General features: G+C 43.7%; 3 protein-coding genes across 4 annotated transcripts; 2 read left to right on the top strand and 1 right to left on the bottom strand.

Annotated features, from left to right (window-relative positions):
• Positions 1 to 73: 73 nt before the first annotated feature.
• Positions 74 to 3,789, bottom strand: LOC139408836 (transmembrane emp24 domain-containing protein 2). 2 transcript variants are annotated; one of them, XM_071153203.1, is made up of 5 exons: positions 3,360 to 3,713; positions 2,514 to 2,706; positions 2,325 to 2,342; positions 1,884 to 1,991; positions 74 to 1,727 (listed from the first exon to the last, which is right to left on the bottom strand). In XM_071153203.1, the coding sequence occupies exons 1-5, from the start codon at positions 3,537 to 3,539 to the stop codon at positions 1,603 to 1,605; spliced, it is 624 nt and encodes a 207-aa protein (XP_071009304.1). In that variant the 5' UTR covers positions 3,540 to 3,713; the 3' UTR covers positions 74 to 1,602. The 2 variants fall into 2 exon arrangements, with proteins under 2 accessions (XP_071009304.1, XP_071009305.1); XM_071153204.1 differs by lacking the exon at positions 2,325 to 2,342 and having other exon boundaries at positions 3,360 to 3,789.
• Positions 3,790 to 3,828: 39 nt separating this feature from the next.
• Positions 3,829 to 15,436, top strand: LOC139408834 (tyrosine-protein phosphatase non-receptor type 11-like). Its single transcript, XM_071153201.1, has 16 exons — positions 3,829 to 4,073; positions 4,977 to 5,099; positions 5,338 to 5,532; positions 5,662 to 5,854; positions 7,673 to 7,792; positions 7,945 to 8,058; positions 8,189 to 8,285; positions 8,425 to 8,522; positions 9,992 to 10,150; positions 10,328 to 10,459; positions 10,559 to 10,713; positions 10,790 to 10,857; positions 10,980 to 11,131; positions 11,241 to 11,365; positions 12,052 to 12,151; positions 12,250 to 15,436. Exons 1-15 carry the CDS (start codon positions 4,060 to 4,062, stop codon positions 12,119 to 12,121), a joined length of 1,815 nt encoding a protein of 604 aa, XP_071009302.1. The 5' UTR covers positions 3,829 to 4,059; the 3' UTR covers positions 12,122 to 12,151; positions 12,250 to 15,436.
• A 774-nt stretch (positions 15,437 to 16,210) lies between these two features.
• On the top strand, positions 16,211 to 19,958 carry LOC139408835 (cytochrome P450 2D15-like). The gene is made up of 9 exons (XM_071153202.1): positions 16,211 to 16,375; positions 16,519 to 16,681; positions 16,877 to 17,029; positions 17,202 to 17,362; positions 17,551 to 17,724; positions 17,822 to 17,960; positions 18,213 to 18,400; positions 18,868 to 19,009; positions 19,467 to 19,958. The coding sequence occupies exons 1-9, from the start codon at positions 16,211 to 16,213 to the stop codon at positions 19,658 to 19,660; spliced, it is 1,479 nt and encodes a 492-aa protein (XP_071009303.1). The 3' UTR covers positions 19,661 to 19,958.
• Positions 19,959 to 25,424: the final 5,466 nt, after the last annotated feature.

Here is a 25,424-nt window from a genome sequence, read left to right as displayed (position 1 = left end):
CCACACCCCAATAGCTGTAAACATATTGTTTAACCAATAAATAAATTGCAAGACAATCAAAAATTAAACAGCATTTTAAAGTTTCATTTTTGTTTTAATAAACCTGGACCCACAGACAAGCATCTTTCTTAAAGTTTACAGATCCAGTTAGCAGAATTTCATTGACGTACAGGAGTCACTTGATCTTATTTCTCCTCAGTAGTCACTCCAGTCTCACGGTGACAGTTGTGCCTGAGCTAATCAGATCACGTAAAGTACAAAACAGACTGAGGCATATTCAGTAAGATGCAACATTTATGGTGTTGCAGATAGATATGTAGTGTATAGATTAGACTATACCTACAATTCATCCTCAAACATGTGGAATAAAAAGGCATGTCCATTCTATACATAAACATTTCTACATTCTGAATGTTGCACCCCACTGAATATGCACCAGAAAACTAAAAGGTATGAAATTAGAGACCAACCCAAAACCACAAATTACAACCAGTCTAAAAAAAGTAGAGGTAACTCCCTAGCCTCAGCAATCATAACATAGCTTCAGACCCCCACCCATAATTTATTACAGTGTTCTTAATTCCTGATTCTCTACACCTACAGGGGTCCAGGGTTTTGTTCCAGCCCAGCTGTACCAATCCTGAATCAACGAATCCAAGGTTAAATTATTATTTGCATCAGGTGTTAGTGATGAGCTACAACAAAACCCTGCACACCCAGTGGATCCCCAGAGCCAGGATTGAGGAAGGCTGTCCTACTATAACAAATCTGTGGTGTAATGGGAGTAAAAAGGTTTTCCCTCCACATCCCATACACAAACATTCAGAATGATTATGTGCCATGGGTGTATATATATATATATAACTCAACAGCAACAAGAGCAAAAACATCTGCTTTCAGATATTCCACAGGATACAACATTCTGAAAGTTTCAGATAGAAATATGATATATAAAGCAGACAATTCTTTATTCTAGTCATGTCTATTATGCACAATACATTTCTACTTGAACGTTCTGGGACATTTCACTCTCCTGAACAAGCCCTAAGTATCTCGCCTTGAGCGGATGCATTCTGCATACTTAATATAAACAACTTTGTCAGATCACTTGCAAAGGGGTTCAAATATGGGATACATTCTTCACTGGTACCGTCATCATTGCTTAACGATCAGTGTGCATCTCTCGAATACATGTCCTGCTTTTGTTACTTTATACAGCCCATCCACTGACAAGATACAGGCAGGCAGGCAGACATACAACCTCGCTAGCTAATGTATGGCTGATCATGCAGTTGATCAAGCTGCATGGAGTAATCCATAACAAATTGTTTGCTTCCTCAGTGATGAGAAAATCAAACTTGACATCATCAAACCTAAGATCTTTGAAAGGCCTTGAGTTCAAAACATGACAGTAACAAGCACATCGATAAAGATGGGAACAAAGGGGTAACAGGGTAAAAAAAAAAAAAAACATAAGAGATCCAATTTGTACTCAGACATTTACTGAAATCTGCCAGTCTTATTTCAAGGTGTGACTGATTCGCCGTCTCTGTGCTGGAGACAACAGTGGAGCAGGAAGTCGCAGGGGGAAGGTTTTAGGTGTTACACCACTCGCCGCACTTCGAAGAACCTCTTCAGGTAGTAGATCTGTCCCAAAGTCATGGCCACCAGGACCAAGGCCTCGAAGAACGACCAGAGAACCACCCTGCTGTTCGTGTTGTCATTGACTAGATGGAAAGATAACCATGACTTAAGTTCAAGACTGGCTGTCAGTACTGACACTGCAGCACACACAAAACAATAGAGTGAATGGGTACTTAACCACAGTCCATTCGAACACCATTTGCTTTCACGTGCCGTTTCATGTGGTGTGTGTAACTTACTGGCTCTGTGTATCCTCTCCCGGACCTCCATGTACTCCTGCTCATGCTTGACAGCTGTCATGGCAACCGCCAGCTCATTGATCATCTCCTCCAGCTTGTTCTGGTGGGCTGTAACAGAACACACAACCAACCAATCAGGATCAGCATAGAATCAACAACATTCTAGTGAAAATTACATGTATGTTACACTGAACACATTAAAAACACTCCACAAAAGAACACTATTAGTCCCTGTATTGAATGTATGAAATCATGCACAACATGTTCCAGCATCTATTAAAAACATTTTTTTAAAGAGATTTCTCACATCATTCCCAGGCAACATGTAACTAAGTGGTGATTTGTGAACATTAGATTGCACTGGAAAACTCATTCAACTTAGGTTAGAGGAAACCGAATGCATTTGGGCAAACATAGCTTCAGATGAGGCCTGAACCCTACCATCCCAACTCTCGCCACCTGGGGGAAGGGGAAAACAGTCCAGCACAGTCAAGAGGATGGAGAGAAAGAGAGAACAATAGCATCATAAAGAAAAGAGAGAAATAATATGTGAAAACAGAAGTGATCCGTTAAAGCAATTAACAAATTATTAAGAATAGAGCTTAATTCACACACACAAATCAAGCTTACCTTCTGTCTCCATGTCCTGTCCCTTGGGTGCCTCTCCGATATCGATGGTGAACATGATGATCTTTGGTGTCATGGTGGACATCTTGTTGCTGAAGCAGAACTTGTAGGTCCCGTCCATGTGAGCTGCTACAGAGTATTTCCCACTGGACTCTCTGTCACCTTTGTAGATCTGCTTGTCATCAGGTCCTGTTATCTACATAGGAGACAATATCATACAAATAATTGACAACTCATGGTGCAACATTGTGGTGTGCTGTCGTTCTAACCAAGATTAAAAAAATATTCTGGACCATTGTAGCAACAAATATATATTTAATTCAGTGGTTGGGGGATCGGGGTGGTCTGCACCACATGGTAGCAAACACTTTACATATTGATACTTTTGAAATCCACTAAAATGATGGATCTCATTTGCATTTACAACAATTCCCAACTATCTGATGGTGAATGCATGTGCTGGAGCAGTGCTGTTAAAGAAAATGAAGGGGGCTGTTTCTCAAGTTCTGTTAAACTGACAGCTGTTTGAATGACAGCTAGTAACATTAGTCAACAATACACTTCCTGGCTGTATCATTCATGAACAGGTCAGTCACTTAATAGTTATTTACCAATTTAGCTAACAATTTATAAAGCAGGCAGTGGGTTGACTTTAAACTATACAAAACATGCCTTTCAAAAATAACAAGTATGACTGGCTTGTGGTGAGCAATTAAGCTAAATAGCTAGCTAGTTAGCCATATCCGCTAACGTTAGCTAGCTACTCCCCACCTTCTTTGCGGAAGTGACAAGTGAAACCAAATCCATAAGAAAAAACTAATCCATAAGAAACACCAAATGTAATCTCACCTCAACGTCAATGTCCAAAAAGCCTCCCTCTGCAACTTCAAACATTAGGCCCATCTTGGTTCCTGAGTTGACCCTCTCATGGAAGCACTCATCGGCATGAGCGTCTATGCTAACAAAGTAGCCGGATGCTGTGGAGAACAAGACCGCAAAAAGGACAACGATCTCTGAAGCAGTGAACATGTTTATGTTTTAGCTAGCGTTACGTAACGATTGTAGATTCTCCGTATTCCCACGATTTCAAACCCACCCTAAAAGTGCACATGTATCGTATCAGGAGGCTCAGAACAAGCACAAATTATAGAGGGTGAGATTGGAAACTTCCTTGCTAGCAGGCTAGCTTTCAGGTAGACTGCCACGTAAGAATTTAAACGGGAAGTAGCGAGGGTCATATTTTCACAGAACTAAGCGATTTAAAAATCGGCCATCCATTCCCCCTACAGCGCGTGCGCAAACGGAAAATGTATGTTGTGTCGCGTGTCTGGTGACGTTTCAACTGTCGACTCGTTCTGAAGCCTCCGAGGCCTAGGTAATTTTTGTTGTTGTGAAAAATTTCCAACAAATGTCCATTTTTTTGTGCCCGTTTGGAGCGGGGTCTGGACCTTATGAGGCATTTTCGCTGGGGGTAGACTGCGGAAGAAAACCACAATAGTTGGAAAAGCCAGCACTAACGTCAGCGCGAGGAAATAAGGATTGAAAAAATATGACATCTCGGAGGTAACGTAAGCCTTAAGGACTAATCATGGAAAACAATCTGATGATGGTAGTTAGCTAGCTAACTAGCCTGTCGGCTAACATTAGCCTAGAACTGTTTACACTTACAAGATTATCCCAGTGATTGAATGCATACATGTGATCCTCAGTTAACGACCTAATAATAAAAGTCGTATTTGTCAAGGATGTTCCTTGGCGGTGTTTTAGAGTCAGCGTAGTAGTAGTAGTAGTAGTAGTAGTAGTAGTAGTAGTAAGCTAGCTAGCTAAGTAAGTTCTTCATTGGGCAATTACAATGGGCATATGTGAAATTGAAGCTACCTTTTTGAATGTGCACTCATTTTAAAAGCTATCTGCCCAGGATATGCGGTTCAATGCATCTGGTTCAGTTTGGAGGACAAGCTTGTTATTCAAAAATATACCCAACATAACTATAGACTGTAAATAAATATATGTTTAATATCCCTCACTTCTCTCAGGATTTCCTGATCATTCTCACATCCTTTAATCATACATCACTAACCCCCCCCCCCAAAAAAAATCAATATCTTCTTTCTTCAGAATGACAATGTTGTGCCAATGACATTCCTGAATACAGACTATATTCAGGCCACATATGTTCTCTAGGCTAGGCTACCAGTGAACTCTGTGATTTATGACTGCTTGTTATCTCCCCAAGGGTAAGTCAAGGGCCCTGAACCCAGCTGGGTAGATGACTCACTGGCATTTACAATAGAGTTATGATGAAATCCAAATAAAAGTCTAGACAGGACAAGGACAGGTACCTTGATGTTTAAGCTGGTCATGAATGTGGTGTAGTCCACAAATCTGTGAATTTATGCTGTGTCACCTATTACTTCAAATGCACTTAACTAGCTAGTTTACCTGTGATGTTGTTGTGGTTTTTAGGTGGTTCCACCCCAATATCACGGGGGTGGAGGCTGAGAATCTGCTGCTGACACGGGGGGTGGACGGGAGCTTCCTGGCCCGACCCAGCAAGAGCAACCCTGGAGACTTCACCCTCTCTGTCAGGTGAGTTACTGTAGCACCAGACACTAGAGCTACTGTAGGCTGGGTTGACACTGATACATAAAAAAAGGAGTCTATTTAGTTTAGTTACGCCTAAAGCATACAAAGTAAACAAGAAAATGCTTTCCCCATTTATATTGTATTATAAATGATTAGGCAAATTGAAGATAACATTTCACCGTCGCCTGGGTGGTGGGGGTTCATATTTCCCTTTCTATTATTCCCGTGTTCCCCTGGGCAGACGTAACGGAGCTGTCACCCACATTAAGATCCAGAACACAGGGGATTACTATGACCTGTACGGGGGGGAGAAGTTTGCCACCCTGGCTGAGCTGGTTCAGTACTACATGGAGCACCACGGCCAACTCAAGGAGAAGAATGGAGATGTCATCGAGCTCAAATACCCCCTCAACTGTGCTGACCCCACCTCTGAGAGGTGAACACTGACACGGACACAACACGCGTGTTTGTCTCTTGTTTGTCTGTGTGTGTATATACCGCTCTAGCCTGCATGTCAGTAGAGTTCTTTAAACTGTGTTTATCTCTGTGTGTGTGTGTGTCCCAGGTGGTTCCATGGTCACCTGTCAGGCCGCGAGGCTGAGAAGCTGCTGACAGAGAAGGGGAAGAACGGTAGTTTCCTGGTCAGAGAGAGCCAGAGCCACCCTGGAGACTTCGTTCTGTCCGTCCGTACCGGTGACGACAAGACAGACAGCAGCGATGGCAAGCCTAAGGTCACGCACGTCATGATCCGCTGCCAGGTATAGTATAATTCATTATTTTTGTGCTTTACTCCTTCCCTCCCCCCCTCGATCAAAACAGGGTTCGCGTTCTTGGACTGTTGTAAATTAGGTTTTAGAGGTGAATGGTGTTGAATGTCAATATTTGTTACATAATGACAAACAAATAATAATGGCATACCAATGGACAGAAATTGGGATACTATAAGTGGCCTGGAATGTTGTCATAAGTTTGTGATACTGACATAAATACGGATAAGGGATATTACTGGCATACTGTATGACATGTTTGTCTGGCCTTGAGTTTACAGAGAGCTGAGAACTAAAGGAGGGATAATGTGGCCTTGGATGTGGCAAATGCCACGGATACACTACATGATATCTCCGGCAGCGTTTGGAACTGCCGACTGGCGGTCAAGAACAGCGAGTTCATCTCAACCTTTGCTGCCCTTCAGTCCCTTGACTTTTTGGCCCTGATTCAACCTATGCCTATTTAACTAGGCATGTTAGTTAAGAACAAATTCTTATTTTACAATGATGGCCTACCCTCTGCCAAACCTTCACCTAACCCGGACAACGCTGGGCCAATTGTGCGTCGTCCCATGGCGCTCCCGATCACGGCCGGTTGTGATACAGATCAGGATCGAACCAGGGTCTGTAGTGATGCGGTGCCTTAGACTGCTGTGCCACTCTGGAGCCCCTTAATGATGGAGACATGGATCACCCCAGAGAAAACTGCTACTCCAGCTGCTCTCTCTTAATCTGGCTACGTGTTCTCTCATAGTAATTTGGCTCCATCATATCCTCACCTGGTCTCTCCTATCATTGCTATGTGGCTGCCGCTCAAAAACGTTTCTCTTTCCCCATTCTGACACCCAGGTGGCGACAAGCATCTCTGCGTGCTTGGCTGATACCTCAGCTTGGATGTCGTCCCACCACCTCAAGTTTAACCTTGACAAGACAGGGCTCCTCTTCCTCCTGGGGAAGGCATTCCCGCTCCGAGACCTCTCCATCACGGTTGACAACTCCACGGTGTCCCCCTCACAGAGTGAAAAGATCCTTGGCGTGACTCCTGCAGGTTCATGCACTACAACATCCGTAGTGTACGACCTTACCTCACACAGGAAACGGTGCAGGTCCTAATCCAGGAACTTGTCATCTCCCGTCTGGACTACTGCAACTTGCTGTTGGCTGGGCTCCTCGTTTGTGCCATGTAACTTATTCAGAACGCCGCAGCCTGCCTAGTGTTCAACCTTCCTAAGTTCTCCCATGTCACCCCGCTCCTCTGCACACTCCACTGGCTTCCAATCGAAGCTCGCATCCACGACAAGACCATGGTACTTGCCTACGGAGCAGCAAGAGTAACTGCCCCTCCCTACCTTCAGGCTATGCTCAAACCCTACACCCCATCCAGGTCTCTTGGCCCTCCCACCCGCTCACCCCGGACAAAGCTCTTCTCTGTCCTGGCACCCCAATGGTGGAATCAGCTTCCCCCTGAAGCTAGGACAGCAGAGCCCCTGCCCATCTACTGAAAACATTTGAAACCCTACCTCTTCAAAGAGTATCTTAAATAATCCCCCCGCCCCTCCCAAAAAAAGCACGGACTTTGCTGATGGCTTTGCTGATTTTTCCTTTATTGAGGAAAAATTGACTTACTATTACTGAGATATGTGGTTGTCCCATCTAGTTATTTGAATATTAATGCACTAACTGTAAGTCGCTCTGGATAAGAGCGTCTGCTAAATGACAAAAGGTTATTTGACTATTTTGAACATTTCCATATCTCATATCATCCTAATGGGATCATCACCAGTAAGTTCTGTTTTTTGTGTTCCTCAGCATGACCTGAAGTATGACGTGGGTGGAGGAGAGAAATTTGATTCTCTGACAGACCTGGTAGAGCACTATAAGAAGAACCCCATGGTGGAGACACTGGGCACGGTGCTGCAACTCAAACAGGTGTTTATACAGCTGGGTGTCGCTGTCAGATCTCCTTCCCCAGATCTTGATAACTGTACTAATCACGCCCAAGGCCCTTTTTGTCTTTCAGAAGCATTAATAAGAGCCATTGATTTCTTGTGTTTCTAAACTTGTGTATGTTCTTTCCCCAGCCCCTGAACACCACTCGTATCAACGCAGCGGAGATCGAGAGTAGAGTGAGAGAGCTTAGTAAACTGGCCGAGGCCACGGACAAGGTCAAACAGGGCTTCTGGGAAGAGTTTGAGGTAACATAACGCGTCATTGCATTTCAAAATATATATTTAATGCAGTATTGTTTGCATGTCAGGAAAGGTTTTTATACAATTATACATCCTAAGCTATATATTCTACGTCCTCTGTTTTTCTCCCTCCCAGACTTTGCAGCAGCAGGAGTGTAAGCTGCTATACAGCCGCAAGGAGGGACAGAGAGCAGAGAACAAGAACAAGAACCGATACAAGAACATTCTTCCCTGTGAGAACACACACACACGCACCCTCCCCTATCAAATATCACCATTGCCTGACCACCCTGTTGTTGCCGTATGCATAGCCTGGATATGAGTTAGTCTGATTCAAATCGTGTCTCTCTCTCTCCTCCCTGTCTCCTCTAGTTGATCACACTCGTGTGGTGCTGAACGATGGGGATGGATCTGAGGCTGGTTCTGACTATATCAATGCTAATCTCATCATGGTAGTAACGGACATCATGGTAGGCAAGACAAACTTATTTTCACGATTTCAGTTATGTCATTAAAATCGATTGATCCTAGCACGTTTTTGGGCTCATTCAGTAGTTTTTCCCCTGATTTTAAGAATCGTGTTGAAAAAATAATGTTTAAAGTACCATTTATAGTCCTAAAACACAGGTTGACAGTGATACTGTTGCTGTTTCCTATTGTCCTATGTATTTGTGATTTATAGCCTAGTGTCAGCACTGGTTTTAAATGTACAAATTCATCATCTATATGCTGAAATAAGTCTGATATGTTGAAGACCAAGACATAAACATAACTCCTGACAAACAGGAGTGTTCAGAATACTTGTATTTTTCATAATTATTTTCATTACTGCTCTCACACCAATATTTCACTTCGGACTGAAATTGATTAGCTTGTTCTACTGTAATCAGTAGCGCACGCAAATTGATCACTCCGATCGATATTGTATTAAAATCAATGGAACTTGGACAATAACCACGGCGACATGTACCGTTTGCGCTCTTCTAAAAGACGAACCACAACAAACTTGGGTATGCTATGTGTACCTTTCGATAGATGAGAACCTGTAGTAGCCACTTATCAACTAGATGGCCAATTTGAAAATGGGAAACGCAACCCTTTTTTTTGACTGGATTATTTCAACGAATCGTCACCTCACAGGTAGTTCAAATGACAATTATCTGTATCATTTGAGTTTGAAAATTACCACAGTGTTCCAAGTCCGGAGGACAGGCGCTTATGATTAAAATCAACGGCACCTAACCAAAGACGTGAATCTGTTTTTAAATCAATCGATTTAGTATCGTCTTGATGACTATAAACTTTTATATTAACATCACCAATCTGAGGTAAAAAAAGGATGTGTAATTCCACACAATGAAAAAGCAAGCTTGTGTAAGGTAGTAACACAAACGTTCAATATTAGGGAAATTGGCTCCATGTCAAATTTTTCTATGGCAAAATAATGAAAATGTGTAATGGCAAAAATAATTTAACATGTCAATTTAGGATGATGTTGCCCACTCACAAACTATTGCAACAATTACATCTGTTTCTCACTAATTGAGCCATTTGGAGAGTTTTATAAGACTCTTAAACACAATTTAACCCTGGCGCTCTAGACGTCGTCAATCATGGTAAACTCACTTTATCCTCAGGACCCACACCTGTCAGACACAGTAAATTACTTAGAATCAGCTCTATTTCTAACAGTCTGTGACAGCTCTACAAAATGCTTATGCAAGCTTTACCGTACCAGTTTGTGCTGTAGCTTGTCTTTTAAAAATAATAATAATAATAATTCAACGTGTGTGGACTGTGAAGTGTACTGCTAGCTGACCAATGTGTGCTACTTTAGTTTGCGCGTAGTCTGCTTCCCTCTGTCACCGTGTGTTCCAATCCGCACTACATTCAACACAGCTCCCGTCTCTGTAGAACTCGGTGTTCTTTCTCTCTCTAGCCGGAGTTGGAGTCCAAGTGTAACAGCACCAAGCCGAAGAAGTCGTACATCGCCACCCAGGGCTGTCTACAGAACACCATCAGTGACTTCTGGAGGATGGTGTTCCAGGAGAACTCCCGGGTCATCGTCATGACTACCAAGGAGGTGGAGAGAGGAAAGGTAACTGGCTGACTGGGTCTCCATTCCCGAGCAGGAGGCCAGGAGGCCTGCTTCGTAGGTTTATCAGTGTGCATTTCTTTTCCTGAGGTTTTGGAGCAGGAGTATTGTAGTGAATAGACGCACGTTTTCTATTTGTATGTTTGATTTGGTCGCCATTTGTGTGTCATCTCCCTGCAGAGTAAGTGTGTGAAGTACTGGCCAGACATGTCAGCTCTGAAGGAGTATGGAATCATGCGTGTCCGCAACGTCAAAGAGACGTCCGCTCACGACTACATCCTGCGAGAACTCAAACTGTCCAAGGTCGGACAGGTGAGAGGAGAGGGCTGTGTTTTTTTTCTAAGTGCACCGTACGGGTGTGTGTTGACTGTGTGTGAGCATGCGTGATACTTAAAAATGTGTGTGTTCCAGGGTAACACAGAGCGGACAGTGTGGCAGTACCATTTCAGAGCCTGGCCGGACCATGGGGTCCCTACAGACCCCGGGGGTGTTCTGGACTTCCTAGAGGAGGTCAACCTCAAACAGGAGAGTATTCTAGAGGCTGGACCCATAGTGGTGCACTGCAGGTACACACGAGCACACACACGCACACACACGAGACAGTTGTGTGTATTGTTGCCATCTAATTCTCTCTCTCTCCAGTGCTGGTATCGGGCGGACAGGAACGTTCATAGTGATTGACATCCTCATTGATGTCATCCGGGAAAAAGGTGAGTGCAAATGCGTCATCTATTTGTGCTTGATGAGATGGTCTCCATAAAGAATGCTTTGCTTCGTTCAGACCCCGTAGGTGGTCTGTGTCTGCTGTATAACCTCTTCTGTGACTCTGTAGGAGTGGACTGTGACATAGACGTTCCTAAGAGCATCCAGATGGTTCGTTCCCAGCGGTCTGGGATGGTTCAGACTGAGGCCCAGTACAGGTTCATCTACATGGCTGTCCAGCACTACATAGAGACACTGCAGAGACGCATAGAGGAGGAACAGGTGTGTGTCCATGTGTATGTGTGTGTCCATGTGTGTGTGTGTGTTTTGTCAGTATGAGTGGTCGTAGAAGTATTTCTCTAACCTTCGCCTTTCCGTCTGTCTTTAACAGAAGAGTAAGATAAAGGGGAGGGAGTACACCAACATTAAGTATTCTCTATCTGACCTGACGGGTGGAGACCAGCTGCAGAGCCCTCTGCCTCCCTGCACCCCCAGCCCCACCCCCAACTGCACAGAGTGAGTACCTACTCACAACCAGTTGTGGGGAAAAAGTGCCCAATTGTCATACTTGAGTAAAAGTGAAGATATCTTAATAGAAAATGACTCAAGTAAAAATGAAAGTCACCCTAAAATACTACTTGTGTAAAATCTAAGTATTTACCTTTTAAATATACTTAAGTATTAAATGTAAATGTCATTTCTAAAATATACTTAAGTATCAAAAGTAAAACTATAAATCCTCTCAAATTCCTTATATTAAGCAAATGTTATAAATTTGTATTTATTTACAGATAGCCAGGGGCACAGTCCAACACTTGGACATAATTTACAAATGAAGCATGTGTGTTTAGTGATTCCGCCAGATCAGAGGCAGTAGGGATGACCAGGGATGTTCTCTTGATAGAAGAATTGGACCATTTTCCTGTCCTGCTAAGAATTCAAAATGTCTAGAGTACTTTTGGGGTGTCAGGGAAAATATATGAAGTTGTCAAATATGAATAGTAAAGCACAGATACCCCAAAACACTACATGATTAGTACTTTAAAGCGTTTTTTAAAAGTAGTTTTACTATTACCAGCTACTATACTCAAGCTAACACTTAGCTAGTCAGTTTCAATTGAGAAATACCTTGACTGATGCGTTTCTCTGTCTGTGGTTTGTATGTGTTTTCTCTTTTTTTCCCTGCGTGTGTGTGTGTATAGGATGAGGGAGGACAGCTCTAGAGTGTATGAGAACGTCGGTCTGATGCAGCAGCAGAAGAGCTACAGATGAGATTCACCTTTGACCCCCACGCTGTCCCAGGTAAATACAGGAACTGTGTCTTGAGTTCATTTTGCGGTTGTTACTTTTTTTTGTTATAAAGGACCGGAATTCTCTCTCTCTCCCTCTGTCCCTCTCAGGAATCTGTTAAATTTTTGTTGCCAGCTGCACCTGAACACCTGAGACGTGATCACGATGACTACACGGAAAAGAAGAAAACGTAAAATAACGAAAAACAAAAATCTGAGAGAGGTCTGAGAGAACCGAGACTAACGGAGGGGCTTTGTTCCCTTCCTCCTCCTCTGCTCCTTATCCTCGTCCCCCCTCTCTCTCCAGGAACAGTAGCCCTCTAGTCCCCTAAACCACTGTGATTATCTGGAGAGCCCTAACGAGCTTAATGACAGAACTTAATAACAAGCCTAAAGCCCTAAACTTAACCTCAGCCTGAGTTTAGACCTTCTCAGACCAGACCCAGGCTGCTCTGTTCTCAGCTCACTAGAGGGAGAATAACCTAGCTTACCTGTTCTGTTTGTTATTATTCCACCCTCTCTTTTTGGCATGAATTTTTCTTCTGTCTTATTTCTTATTAACCAAAGGAAAGAAATGCATCGATCGTTTGTTTATTGGGAAGTAGTGAGATGAGTGAGCCCTTCTCAGATTTGAGAAAAAAGGCCTGTGCCAAAATGGTTTCATCCAACATCTCGGCCAACAGTGGTCTCCCTCTGCCCGGTTAAACCAGAGTGTGGGGGGGACACTGTTTGCAGAGAAAAAAGGGATACTTCCAGTGGTAATATTGTTTTCATTTTTTTGTATCATGTTTTCTGTTACTGAAGGAAGGAAGAATTCTGGGTATTGTAGTGATGTTATTTTTTAAATCTTCACCCCCCTCAAACTAGAGTCCCAATAACTTCCCAGTGGATTTCTATTCAGGATGTTGGGGAGGATTTTTTTGTTGTCTTTTTAAAGGCATATTTTTGGTTTATTTTTATTACATGTTTTTGTTGACATGTTTTTGTTGTTGCCACAGTGATACTCAGTCTCCCTTGGTTACCATTCCCAAACTCGCACCCGATGTCCTTAACGCCGCATTTACATAGCAGCGCAACAGCTACAGCACAAGCCTTGTACCTTGGGTGGAATTGGCGGCTAGAACTCCCAGGGTGCCTTCTGTTCCCACTAAGCACTAATGTGGGGTCTGAGGGTTGTTTCTGGAGGTGTGGTCGCCTCGCCCCATACTGTTCGTAAGTGCTGTTATAACAACGAACAGAAGAGTTGTCTACAGCACCGACAGTGGGGGACGAGATTAGAGGTAGGGTGATTCCTCCCAGGCGCTTCTGTTCCAATGTTACTGTGGAAACTGTTTCAGAGTTTCTGGGGTAACTTGTTGTTTATGCCAGTCCGCCTAGCAACATGCATCGCCACTGAGATGCGGCTGCCCCAAAAAGTTTTACGTTATTTCTTTTTTCAACAAACATAATATGTGTTTTTTTTTTCTTTTTCTGTTCTTTTTAAAGATGAATGCCTATTGTGTACTTTTGAAGCACCACATAAACTTAATTTTCTCGGTTTCGAGAAGCTACCGCACATTTTTTATTTCTGGCAATTTTAGTTTTCATTGTCGTGGTTGTCATGGAAACTACAGGTCCACTGTTGGTTGGCCGGATTTAACTTGATAGGTTAAAAGGAGTGCCTGGTCACTCTCTCTCACAGACGCACACAGACACACACACACACACACACAATTGCAATCAGCTACAATTCCTTTGTTCTCCATTTATGTTTCACGGTTTAACATGCAGTTTCAGTCTGTTTATTATTTTGCTAGGTGCATCACACTAAACCACATTTCTTTCTCGATCTGTTGTCCATTTGAAACTAAGTGCTTATTGTCGACTACAGTATTCTGGAAAGGGTTGTTCCCAGGTTGATATATTAATTTAATATATGTGTTTTGTATGTACATTATTACCATGATAAAGTGTCTACCCATTTCATTTCAAATGTGTAACATAACGTTAGCTTATTCGCCAACACGCCTCCCATTCTACACATTTGATTACTGTTTAAAGGTTGTTTTTTTGTTTTGTTTTTACATTGCAGCTCGTTTCCTATATAGTGCAGTGCACTGTTAATGGCCAGAGCCTTATGAGGCCAGAAGTAGTAACCTATATAGGGAATATGGTGCCATTTCAGATCAGCCCTTTGGGTAATGCAGGGAGGGTTGAGGAGGAAGTTGTGATCTTCTGTATGTCCAGGGTTATGTTCTCATTCATCCCCCTTTTCCCTAAAGTGTGCACTTGTTCACTCCCCCTCGTTGTATTTAAAATAATATTGGATTGGTCTGTGTAAGTTTGCTGTCTTGGCGATGAGGGAGGTCTAGAACATTCCTTTTCTCAGCCTCTCTGGGGCTCCAGGTACAAGTTACCACTAAGCACTGATCTAGGATCAGCTTTGCCGCCCCAATACCTAAGCTTGACCATTCGGAGGAAACCTATTTAACTGACTAGATCAATGTCTAAGGGCAACTTCATCCTATTCTGGGTAGTTGTTCTTCTGAATGGTTAGTTTGTTTCTCTCCTTTGACTGAGTTCGGGGATCCTTAGTATCTACTGTGCTGTGTGTAGTGAGCCTGTTCATTGTACTGTAGGGTGTGTTTGTCGAACACTAGTCTGTGGCGTGCTTCTGGTGTTTTTATGTATCGTGGTGTGTTAGGATTTGTGTGGGTGTGTGAGAGAGGGTGTGTGCGTGAGAGAGGGTGCGTGTCCAGAGAATACTGATGTTTCAGCTGCCTGCTCCTCGATGCCTGGTCATCTCTTCTGGATTCTGTTTTCCTCTGATCACGATGAAATGGCTTTTTTCTCTTGTTTCCTGTTTTGTTTCTGTCACGTAAAGCGTTTACATGCATAGATGTGCCTCCCTATGCATATGCATTACATGTGTTGGTTATACTCTGAGAAACCAGTGCTCTTCAGTCTCACCTCCATACTTAACCTGAAAACACTTTAATGTGAACTTCTGTCAACCCTGACAGCATACAAAAAAAAAAGGAAAAATGTTGAACTCAATGCAAACAAACGAAACAAACTATATTTTTTAACTTGTATATTGTACATTAATATCTTGTAGAGGAGAATGTACTTACTAAACATATCTAATTGCCAATAAGATGAACTGTCTGTGTAATCTAATAGCTCTCTACCCTGTGTCGTGGAGTTGGAGCTTTCTCACAAAGCTTAAGAGGTTTATTGTATTGTATTTCATTGCAGGTAACCTGGGTAACTTCCTTGATAACGATAATAAACGGCAATGCTCATGCCTCAAAACGTCTCCCTCCTGTTGTTATTGGCACTGCAATGAATAGAAAGGCATCACACTGCGCAGTCAGTCAGTTACACACACTGATTTAAAGAGTTAAAGACGTCAAGCGTCCCTTATGCATTTTCAAGGATGTCATTTTCGGTTGGGGCTCATTCTTACAGCACCATGCAGCTAAGTTGATGAAGCCCCCTGCTAAGTGGCGGTGTAGTGCCAGCACCAGAGGTCTGACCAAGGTGCATTCATTAAAGAAACAGCACCTTGATGCTAAAGCATGTTGGCTTTTAATGATAAAATAGCACTTTCCGCTAATTATTTCCTCAGAGCTGCTGAGTACAGCACAGTAGCTCTTACATTCAGCTGTGGAAGCCTGCCAGCACTGTTGAGCAACCATATATCTTGTGGCGTGCCCAGTCTCCAGGACTGTGTGTCCGTGCCTGCACGCGAGCGAGCCCCTACGAACTGCCTTTGTATCCGTTGTTGCTCACTTCAATAGTGACGTTAACAACAAAACGATTTAAACAAGACATCTGACCTCGGATCTGTTCTTAGTGGGGATAACCTTCTCCCACTCTAAAGGTAAAATAACCTTGTTGACTGTGTGGTCATAAGTATATCGACACTGGGCACTCCAAGGAAACTCACAAATGTAACTGGGTGCTCCCATGTGATGTGTAGCCTAAGTATTGGTCTCTGTTATGCCATAATCTCTGGCCAATCCTTCTTTCCGCCCTCCCAGTCTATAAGGGCAGCAGTGTGTTGTACCCTCAGTAACAGATTCCTAAGATGGTGGGGACATTCTTTCTGCTCTGTATCGGATCCTGTCTCCTGCTGCTGGTTGTGCTGAGGCCTCGGAGGCCCAGGAACTTCCCGCCGGGACCACCGCCCGTTCCTATATTTGGGAATGTTCTGCAGCTGAGCATGAAGAATCCTATGGCTGGCTTGGATAAGGTAAGAAGACGGAACGAGCACTCGAGAAAGTTGCAATGTTTTTATTTTCTTCATATTTTGGGGTTTTCAAAGGTGAAGTAGGCCATGAACAAACATGTAGGCTTTAGCTAAGCGAGCTAACAGTCTCCTATATTGTTTTCTAGCTGTCCGGAGAGTATGGTGAGGTGTACAGCCTGTTCCTGGGCTGGAGGCCTGCCGTGGTGCTCCATGGTCTACAGGCGGTACGGGAGGCACTGGTGACTAAATCCGTGGACTTCGCTGGACGACCACAGGGCATGATGGTCAACCACGTTACAGAGGACAAAGGTGATATGTGTTAGCCATGCAACAAGATATCATAGCATTTTATACCGCTGTCATATTACATTATACCATGTATTACATGGCAGTGTATTGCAATGACTTAGCTCTACCGAACCATGTTTTAATGGCGGTTTCTAGAGATTACAGATATATTGTGGCTCAGGCTCAGAAGATTAACCCAGTGTTTCACCACCACAGGTCTGATCATGGGTAACTACGGGGCGGTGTGGAAGGAGCACCGGCGCTTTGCTCTGACCACTATGAAGAACTTTGTTCTGGGGAATAGATCCATGGAGGAGAGGATCCTGGAGGAGACGGATCACGTCTGCACTCGGCTGGCAGAGAATGCAGGTATGTAACCCTCATCTAACCCGTCGTTGAGGATAAAAAAAAAAGGTGTTGATGAGTTGAACTGGATACTCAATGTCAACTTATTTGTCGAGGTTTTTAGAAGCAGTGCTTCAATTACTGTCAAATGTGTTGGAAACAAACGTCGTCGTAGCAACAGTGTGTTATTTGTCAGGTAAATCCTTGGACCCTGTGACTCTGGTCCACAGCGCTGCGTCCAACATCATCTGCTCGGTCCTGTTTGGTCATCGCTATGACTACCAGGACCCGGTCCTCTCCTTCGTCATCAACAGCTTCAAGGAGAATGCTCAGATTGCTAACGGGCCCTGGGCTGCTGTGAGTTACAAATACACTCAATTTAACCTCTATTGCTGCATAAAAAGGTCACAGTTGTTGCACGCAACATTTCTCAGATCCAACGTCTTTAACGTTTTTACCTGAAGTAGATAATTCTATTCTTAATTTAGCTCTATGGACACTTATGTAGTCATTCATTAGGCCTTTATGTGTCATTCTCTACGCAGGTCTATGACAGCTTCCCGCTTCTGCGGCGGCTGCCCCTCCCCTTCCAGAGAGTGTTTGACAACTACAGAGCTCTGAAGAAACACACCGTGGAACTAGTGGAGCAGCACAAACGCACACGTGCACCGGGGGAGCCGCGAGACGTCGTAGACTGCTATCTGGATGAGATGGACAAGGTGTGTGTGTTATCCTGTCTTTGGTGTTAAATGACTGAATGTGTTTATACCACTGTTATTACATTAAGTTATAGCAGATCTATAACGTGTTCTCCAGAGAGGTCCAGAGGGGTGTGCGCTGGAAGAGGGGAGGTTGGTGATGTTACTACTGGACCTCCATTTCGCTGGGACTGACACTAGCTCCAATTCCATACTCACGGCGCTGCTCTACCTAGCTACACACACACACATACAGGGTGAGTGGACGCACACCCTGGCTTTAGCTCAGTGGGCTAACTCAGTCTCATTGTCACTCAGGTGGCCCTGGGTTTGATACTCATTGGCGACATCATGTTATCGCTGCAAACTGTTCCTACATGAGCTGTCTGGCACAGGCCAGGACACGCATTAGCTTAAGACAGTCGGTCGGTCCCAAAGGAGGCTGACAAAAAGTATTAATTTCTCTCCCTTTGTCTTCTCTCTCTTTGACTCCATCCCTCACTCCCCAGCCCAATGTCAGACAGAGATTGACAGTGTTCTGGGGGGGAAGGAGAGAGTGTCGTTTGAGGACAGACACAGGATGCCCTATGTGATGGCCACTATCCATGAGACCCAGCGTCTAGCCAACATCGCACCGCTAGGGGTGTTTCATGCTACCATCAGACCCACCAAGCTCATGGGCTATGACATACCAGAGGTACACACACAGATAACCTTTTAAATTACACACACACACTCACACTCACACAAGAGACAGATCTGGTCAATGTTGGCCCTTTGGGGAACAAGGCTTGTGGGCTATAACATACCCAAGGTGATAAGTGACATTCACACACAAGCACACACACACACACACACGAGTGCACACACACACACACAAATGCATTGACCTTCAGCATTCAACATGTATGGTCATGAATTTGGCATTATTCCTTCAGTTGTTATTGGTGCCTCTCCCCATCTCTTTGTGTTTTTCTCTCTCTTGCTCCCTGCCCACCTCTGTCTCCTACCCCCTGTCTTTCTGCCTATCTTCCCCTTATCATTCTATTTCCCTCCATCCCTCTGCCCCCCTACACTTTCCTCTCTCTCTCCCTCCCTCCCCCTCTCACTCACTCTCCTTCACCGTCCCTCTCTCCTTCATCTTTCCCTCACTCTCTGGCAAAGGGGACTCTGGTTATCACCAACCTCACCTCTGTGCTCTTCGAGAGCAGCCAATGGGAGCGTCCAAATGACTTTAACCCTGCCCACTTCCTGAATGATGACGGGCAGTTTGTGAAACCAGAAGCCTTTCTGGTGTTCTCGGCAGGTAAAACTGATAATAAATAGCTTCTGACAACATGGCCACCAGTTCTATCAATCATATCAGTGCAGATGAATGAGAGGGGACGAGGAGAGACTATCGAAATGCAGCCTAAGGTTATAGACAGGAATACTGTCATCTTATTCTCTAGAGAGAAACAGAGCCGTTCAGTGGATCTACAGGTGTTTGAGGTTTATGATGTAAATCCTGGGCTGTTTATGTAACTAGTGTTTAGTTCTGGATTTATATAACTGCTGTTGTTAGTTATGTAAATGTGACAAGTCATGCTTCAGCCCCTGCTGGCCAAGTAGACAGTTTTAATAAGCAAACAATCAGAGACAAAGAGAACAGAAAGAGTGAAATTGGTAGTTAGGCCAGTGAGATTTTGTACTCTGTCATTATGTTACTGATTGTGTGTGTGTGTGTGTGTATGTGTGTGTGTGTGTGTGTGTGTGTGTGTCAGGTCCTCGTGTGTGTCTCGGGGAGCTGCTGGCACGTATGGAACTCTTCCTCATCCTGGTCACTCTGCTGCAGCGATTCCACTTCCTGTGGCCAGAGGATGCTGGGAACCCTGATCTTTCACCTGTGTTTGGGGGGATCCAGTCACCCAAACCCTACAGGGTATCAGTCAGACTGAGAGGAAACCAGGGAGCCTGATGGAACCAGTTGGAGCCAGTGTTACTTTTAAATATGTTCCCACATCATTATGGAGTATGGAGGGGCTCCCGAGTTGCGCAGCGGTCTAAGGCACTGCATCTCAGTGCTAGAGGTGTCACTTCTGACCCTGGTTCGATTCCAGGCTGTATCACAACCGGCCATGATTGGGAGTCCCATAGGGCGGCGCACAATTGGCCCAGTGTCGTCTGGGTTAGGTTTAATAATGTAAAGCATTGTGATATTTTTTTATTGTGTTTGGCAGCTGTTCCATCATAAAATCTGTTTGGTTCATGTTTAAGTCATGTTTTCATATTTTTTTTATAGCAAATGGCATGTGATCCTCTGCCATGCGTCATTTATCCCTGTAAAGCTGTCTCAGGTTTATCCTGTACCTCATTTCAATGCTTGCACAGCTCTCCTGAATCAGCGGACTTTAAAACAAGTAATACGTTATATAGCCTTGTGCGTGTGTTGGGGGGGCAGGCGTGAGTTTTATATAGGCTTTTCAAGAGGGGCAATGCCCGGTCAATTAGGCAGCCAATGTACCGTGGCGCGGGAGAGAATGCTGTAGCACTGCAGAACCTAGTCCACTGCAAGACCTAGTCTCTCCTCTGTCATGGCCATGAACAACCTCAAGAGGGCTACAGTGAGATCACTGAATCACACACACACACACACAAACAAACCCTGTAGCAAGGACACTCTTTATTAAGACAGAATCAGTGAATGAGTAACCTCAGCAGGGGGTCAGGAGGGTCAGTTAGAATATTTCCTCTCCCTCATATTATTCTAATCTCTATTCTAATGAATTAGAACATTCTAGAATAGGACTGTGCATTTGATTTGTGGACTATTGCATTCAGATTGTATGGAACAGAATAATGCTTGCAGCTGATTTGCTCAGAGGGAAATAACGAATAGGACTATAAATAGAAGGCTAGTAAATAGGAAGACACTGCCTCATATGGTATTGTGGATAAAACACCTGGGCATGCACAGTTAACCTGGTAGGTTTAACCTGATAGGTTAATCAAGGGAGTATCATTAGAGATTCACCTGATAGGTTAATCAAGGGATTATCATTAGGGTACAGCCATGATGATGAGGATGTGTCATAATCATCATCATCATCAATTCATTGTAATGAACAACAATGCATAGCACCATTTATCAAAATAAAAAAAGGCATGCAAAATCCAGGGGTATAAATGTAGTGAACACTACAGTGCATCTTCACCACCATCACCATCATCATAGGGAGCTCCTCCACTCCTCACATCTCTCCTCCTCATCTCCTGTGTGGGAGGGGTTTCCCTCCTGTGGGTACGGTAGTTGCCTCTCAGCCCCCGTTTCTCCTTTCAGCGCGCGACTGAGAGGGAGGGGGCGGGGTTCAGGGCTCGCGGCTTTAAATGAGGAGGTCGGACTACTCGGTCGCGTGCGAGTGGAGGGAGTGTATGGGGACTGTTGTGGAAAGAGCGCTCCTATCGAAATTGTGACAGTCGCACAGAGGCAGGACGCTTTATGTGACATTTCTCTCTCCATCTCTATTTCTCTTACATCTCCAATCTTTGTCGGAGGAAGAAAACACATTTAAAAGAACTGTTGGAGAAGTGTCAGGTAAGAGAAGTGAGAGCATTTTGATTGTGTGTCAGTATGTGGTTGATTGGGAAAAAATATGACGTTAGATTAGAAGGACTCGACAAGAATGAATTGACCAATATGGATTGCAAGAATCCATTATTCAGGATGTAAATAGTCAACATGTGCCATGTCTGAGAAAATTATACATCTTGTGAACATTTTAGAGGGAGAAAAAAAGGTTGACTTATGTGAACATAGAAAATTACTTCTATTCATTCAATTCCTCCCTTTCCAGTAATTGAATGCCCCACTCTGTGTCACCACTGCAGGACATAATTTATTACAGTGAGATCCACAAAGAGCTGCATACTGAAATGACAGGAGAGGTTGATGTCTCTGTAACCTCAGTCCCCAGCCTCTTGTGGGTATATTGACACAAAAAGACTTGGGCTTAATCCCTTCTGGGGATAGAAGAGTGCGGAACAAGGTTCTTAAGGGGCAATAAACCAAGCTTTCCTTGCCATGATCTCTTCAGGCCATATTCTCCCCCTTCCTTCACTATGGACTCATTTACATTTGACGTGTCAAGCTGCAAAGTACACCGATTAGAAAAAGCAAGTCAGCTACAGCAGAAACAGACAGTCAGGACAGATAGTGTGGAGTCGCTCCCCATTACTCCCCATTGCACCGACAGCCACTGTTTCAGACCTGTCTCACGCGCACACTCACTCCGAACTAGCCAGTCTGTAAACGAGGTGAGGGAGCCTTCAGTTGCTAACTATAACACATACTGGCAGCAGAGAAAGGTCACGATGAAGAACAATGTGAAAGAGGAGAGAAGCAAGTCAGAGAATAACATTATTGTCATGCTACAAGGTATGTGCGTGCCTGCATGCATGAGTGTGGAGAGGTCAAAGGTCAGGTTATGATTCCCTATAGAACATGCTCTAGCTGCAGTATATTGATCAGCTCTTATTTTCCCATGGTCTACAATCCCCTGTGATAGGTATTATTGACCGTGTGTGTGTGTGTGTGTGGGATGGAGAGTTAGGCGCTGACTGAGGTGCTGAAACTGACAGTGCTTACATCACTCACTCCAAACCCCCACTGCTGCTGAAGTCAGGGGAAATATTTACCGGGTTGGGGGTTTTACCCTCTTAGTAGACAGATTTAAAAGGGATACATTGCAGATTGATCCTCTGGGGTCATCAACTAAAACAGCAAGTTCAAGTGTATAGAAGGGCGTCAGGCATGATGTATATTGTCAGAAAGTCTCCAATCTTTCCCCTTATCTTTTTGTAGTTGGACTCCTGGCTGTAATATAGTGTTCCTGTATTGGCACTGCTGCAGCCTGCAATATACAGTAGCGCTCCTGGAAAAGCACTCAATGTGATCCATTACTCCGCAGTAGAAAGAGCAAGAGGGAGTTTGTCCTAGTTTTACAATGGTAAGATAAGACAGTGCTGCTGGACTTAATTACAATCTGCTGTGGACATTTATCACCCTGGAAAATAATTAAGATGGTGAGAGACGGATGTGGATGGCTGCTGTAGTTGTTTATGAGCGCATGATGCTGGAGTCTGGTTTTGGCACTGCCTGTATACTCTCCAGCTGTAGATGATGATGAGCTGGGAAGGATGGAGTACTCAGCCATGTTGTAATGCCAAACATGCTATCAGTCGTTACTCCGTTACTACTGCAGTGCAGTAGCAGGCTGCTACTACTATTACTATTATTATTATTACTACTACTACTACTTCTAGTATTACTATTACTACTACTATTACTATTATTATTACTAGTACTACTATTACTACTAATACTACTACTACTGCTACTATTCCTACAATTACTACTTCTATTACTACTACTATCACTATTATTACTAGTACTATTACTACTACTAGTACTACTACTAGCACTACTACTACTACTAGCACTAGCACTACTACTACTACTACTATTACTATTACTACTACTACTATAACTACCAACCCTTACCCTAAACCTAACCGCCAACCCTAATTAACTAAACCTAACCGCTAACCCTAAACCCAACCCTAAACTTAAAATGGCCTTCACGAGGGAGAATTTTCCTTGTTTTACTTTCCGGTACCTGGAAGATAATAATATTTATTGGGTACACACACACACACACACACACACACACACACACACACACACACACACACACACACACACACACACACACACACACACACAGACGCCTATGTAGAAAAGAATGGGAAAGGATAGCCTGCTGCCATTGCTTATTCGTTTCATACATTATAGACTCTCCATGATGATAAATGGAGGTCAGGGTTGGGGTGAACTCAATTCCAACCTAATCCATTTAACCAATCAACTCACATTCATGAGTTGGACAGTTTCCCATTGCTTTCAATGAGAATTTCCCACCTCATTTCATCCAGGATGTTGGAATGTATTTTCTTCAGTTTGACACAGTTGGAACCTAGAGTAATTGACTTCCTGTCCCAAATCTGCAGGGAAAGCGATGTCGTCCACTACTTCCCTGGCTGCTCTCTCTCATGACAGATATTCTCCGGCACAACAAAGTGTGACCAGAGGTGATTGATTAGCAATGTACCATGAGTATGTTTGGAGTGTGTATAGCCGTCAAGGGTGGTGGTGTTGTGAGTATGTGGAAGCACTAGTGCATGTTAGATGCTGAATCAGGCGGTTGCATATCCTTAGTGAATATTAAGGCGTGTCCATTTCCTCTGAGTACCATACTGTTAAAATGTTTTGTGACAGTCGTTCCCTGGCTGGGAAAATGAATGTGTGAGGGAACCAGAACTATAGATTCATTCTGAACCTGAGACCTGAGCTGAATGTTGACGCTGTATGGCCACACAGCCGTATCTGAAAGAGAAGGATAGAACTACACACATCCACGAGCTGGATAGAAATAGAGCAACAAATGAGCTCTTATGAGCAGAAAATCTTTGGCACATTATTCCCAGTATTGGACACCCCATTTCTTACAGAGAGGTACCCAACTGGTGCTGAGAAGTACCCTTCAAAGGTGACTAACTCTCCTCCTGGAGAGCTACTTAGTATGCAGGAATGTGCAGGACTTTTGATCCCATGAGAAGGGTTGCCAGTGGAGATTTTAGCATGTATATCTTGGTGCGGCAAACAAACAAAAAATGTTTTTAGATGCATGCCAGAAAAGCCACTACACAACACAACACTAAACATTACATTAATTGCACTATAACAGTGAAAAACTGTGCCCACAAACTGTTAGGTCCTACATAAAGCTGTCCCAACAGCAGAGGTTTCTTTTCTGCACCATGGAGTGCACCCTTACCACTGCTACACCTGGCTATCAGCGGAGCCTTGTCTGGCAGCGAAACAGTTCATTCAGCCTCATTTACTGCCTTTTATAAAACATTGCTGATATGGCTGACTTGCTTAAACAAATGTGGTTTCTACTGACAGTTGAGATGTACAAACTATGGCATAAGGGAACGATGAGCGGATAAGAGGCAATCCATCATTTCGATTAAGACATTAATGAGCGAGCTAAGATGGACGTAGTCAATATAACTATTTGTTCAGCACTTTTGAAATGTACAGCGTGAGAATTCAGAACATGGGCCGTTCTTACAGTGTTCTCCCAAGTACACCAAGTCAGAACCGTAGGATAAATAAATGGGGAAGGGACGAGGAGGATTAGTAGGAAGGATCGGAGGACCAATGCGCAGCGTGGTAAGTGTTCATGATATTTATTATAACTCAGAACACGAATAAAACAACAAAGAGAACGAAATGAAACCGAAACAGTCCTGTACGGTGAATACACACAAAACACAGAACAGAAAATAATCACCCACAACTCAAAGGTGAAACCAGGCTACCTAAGTATGGTTCTCAATCAGGGACAACGATTGACAGCTGCCTCTGATTGAGAACCATATCAGGCCAAACACAGAAATCCCAAATTATAGAAAAAAGAACATAGACTGCCCACCCCAACTCACGCCCTGACCATACTAAAACAAAGACAAAACAAAGGAACTAAGGTCAGAACGTGACAGATACCTAGTCATTTGTACAACTGAATGCATTCAACTGAAATGTGTCTTCCCCATTTAACCCAACCCCTCTGAATCAGAGAGGTACGACATCCACATCTTCGGCTCTCGATATAAGCAGA

Source organism: Oncorhynchus clarkii, chromosome 5 (assembly GCF_045791955.1).
Source record: "Oncorhynchus clarkii lewisi isolate Uvic-CL-2024 chromosome 5, UVic_Ocla_1.0, whole genome shotgun sequence".
NCBI lineage: Eukaryota > Metazoa > Chordata > Actinopteri > Salmoniformes > Salmonidae > Oncorhynchus > Oncorhynchus clarkii.
The sequence above is the reverse complement of the archived record's forward strand: the minus strand, read 5'-3'. Positions and strand labels throughout refer to the sequence as shown.

Coding starts and splice junctions, on each gene's coding strand:
- LOC139408835 (XM_071153202.1), top strand. CDS start 16,211: ATGGTGGGGACATTCTTTCTGCTCTGTATCGGATCCTGTCTCCTGCTG. Junction 17,030..17,201: donor TCGGCTGGCAGAGAATGCAG/GTATGTAACCCT, acceptor GTTATTTGTCAG/GTAAATCCTTGGACCCTGTG. Junction 19,010..19,466: donor CTTTCTGGTGTTCTCGGCAG/GTAAAACTGATA, acceptor TGTGTGTGTCAG/GTCCTCGTGTGTGTCTCGGG.
- LOC139408834 (XM_071153201.1), top strand. Junction 8,059..8,188: donor GCTTCTGGGAAGAGTTTGAG/GTAACATAACGC, acceptor TCTCCCTCCCAG/ACTTTGCAGCAGCAGGAGTG. Junction 10,858..10,979: donor TGATGTCATCCGGGAAAAAG/GTGAGTGCAAAT, acceptor GTGACTCTGTAG/GAGTGGACTGTGACATAGAC.
- LOC139408836 (XM_071153203.1), bottom strand. CDS start 3,539: ATGTTCACTGCTTCAGAGATCGTTGTCCTTTTTGCGGTCTTGTTCTCC. Junction 2,707..3,359: donor TTTTGGACATTGACGTTGAG/GTGAGATTACAT, acceptor TCTCCTATGTAG/ATAACAGGACCTGATGACAA. Junction 1,728..1,883: donor GGAGAGGATACACAGAGCCA/GTAAGTTACACA, acceptor CTTTCCATCTAG/TCAATGACAACACGAACAGC.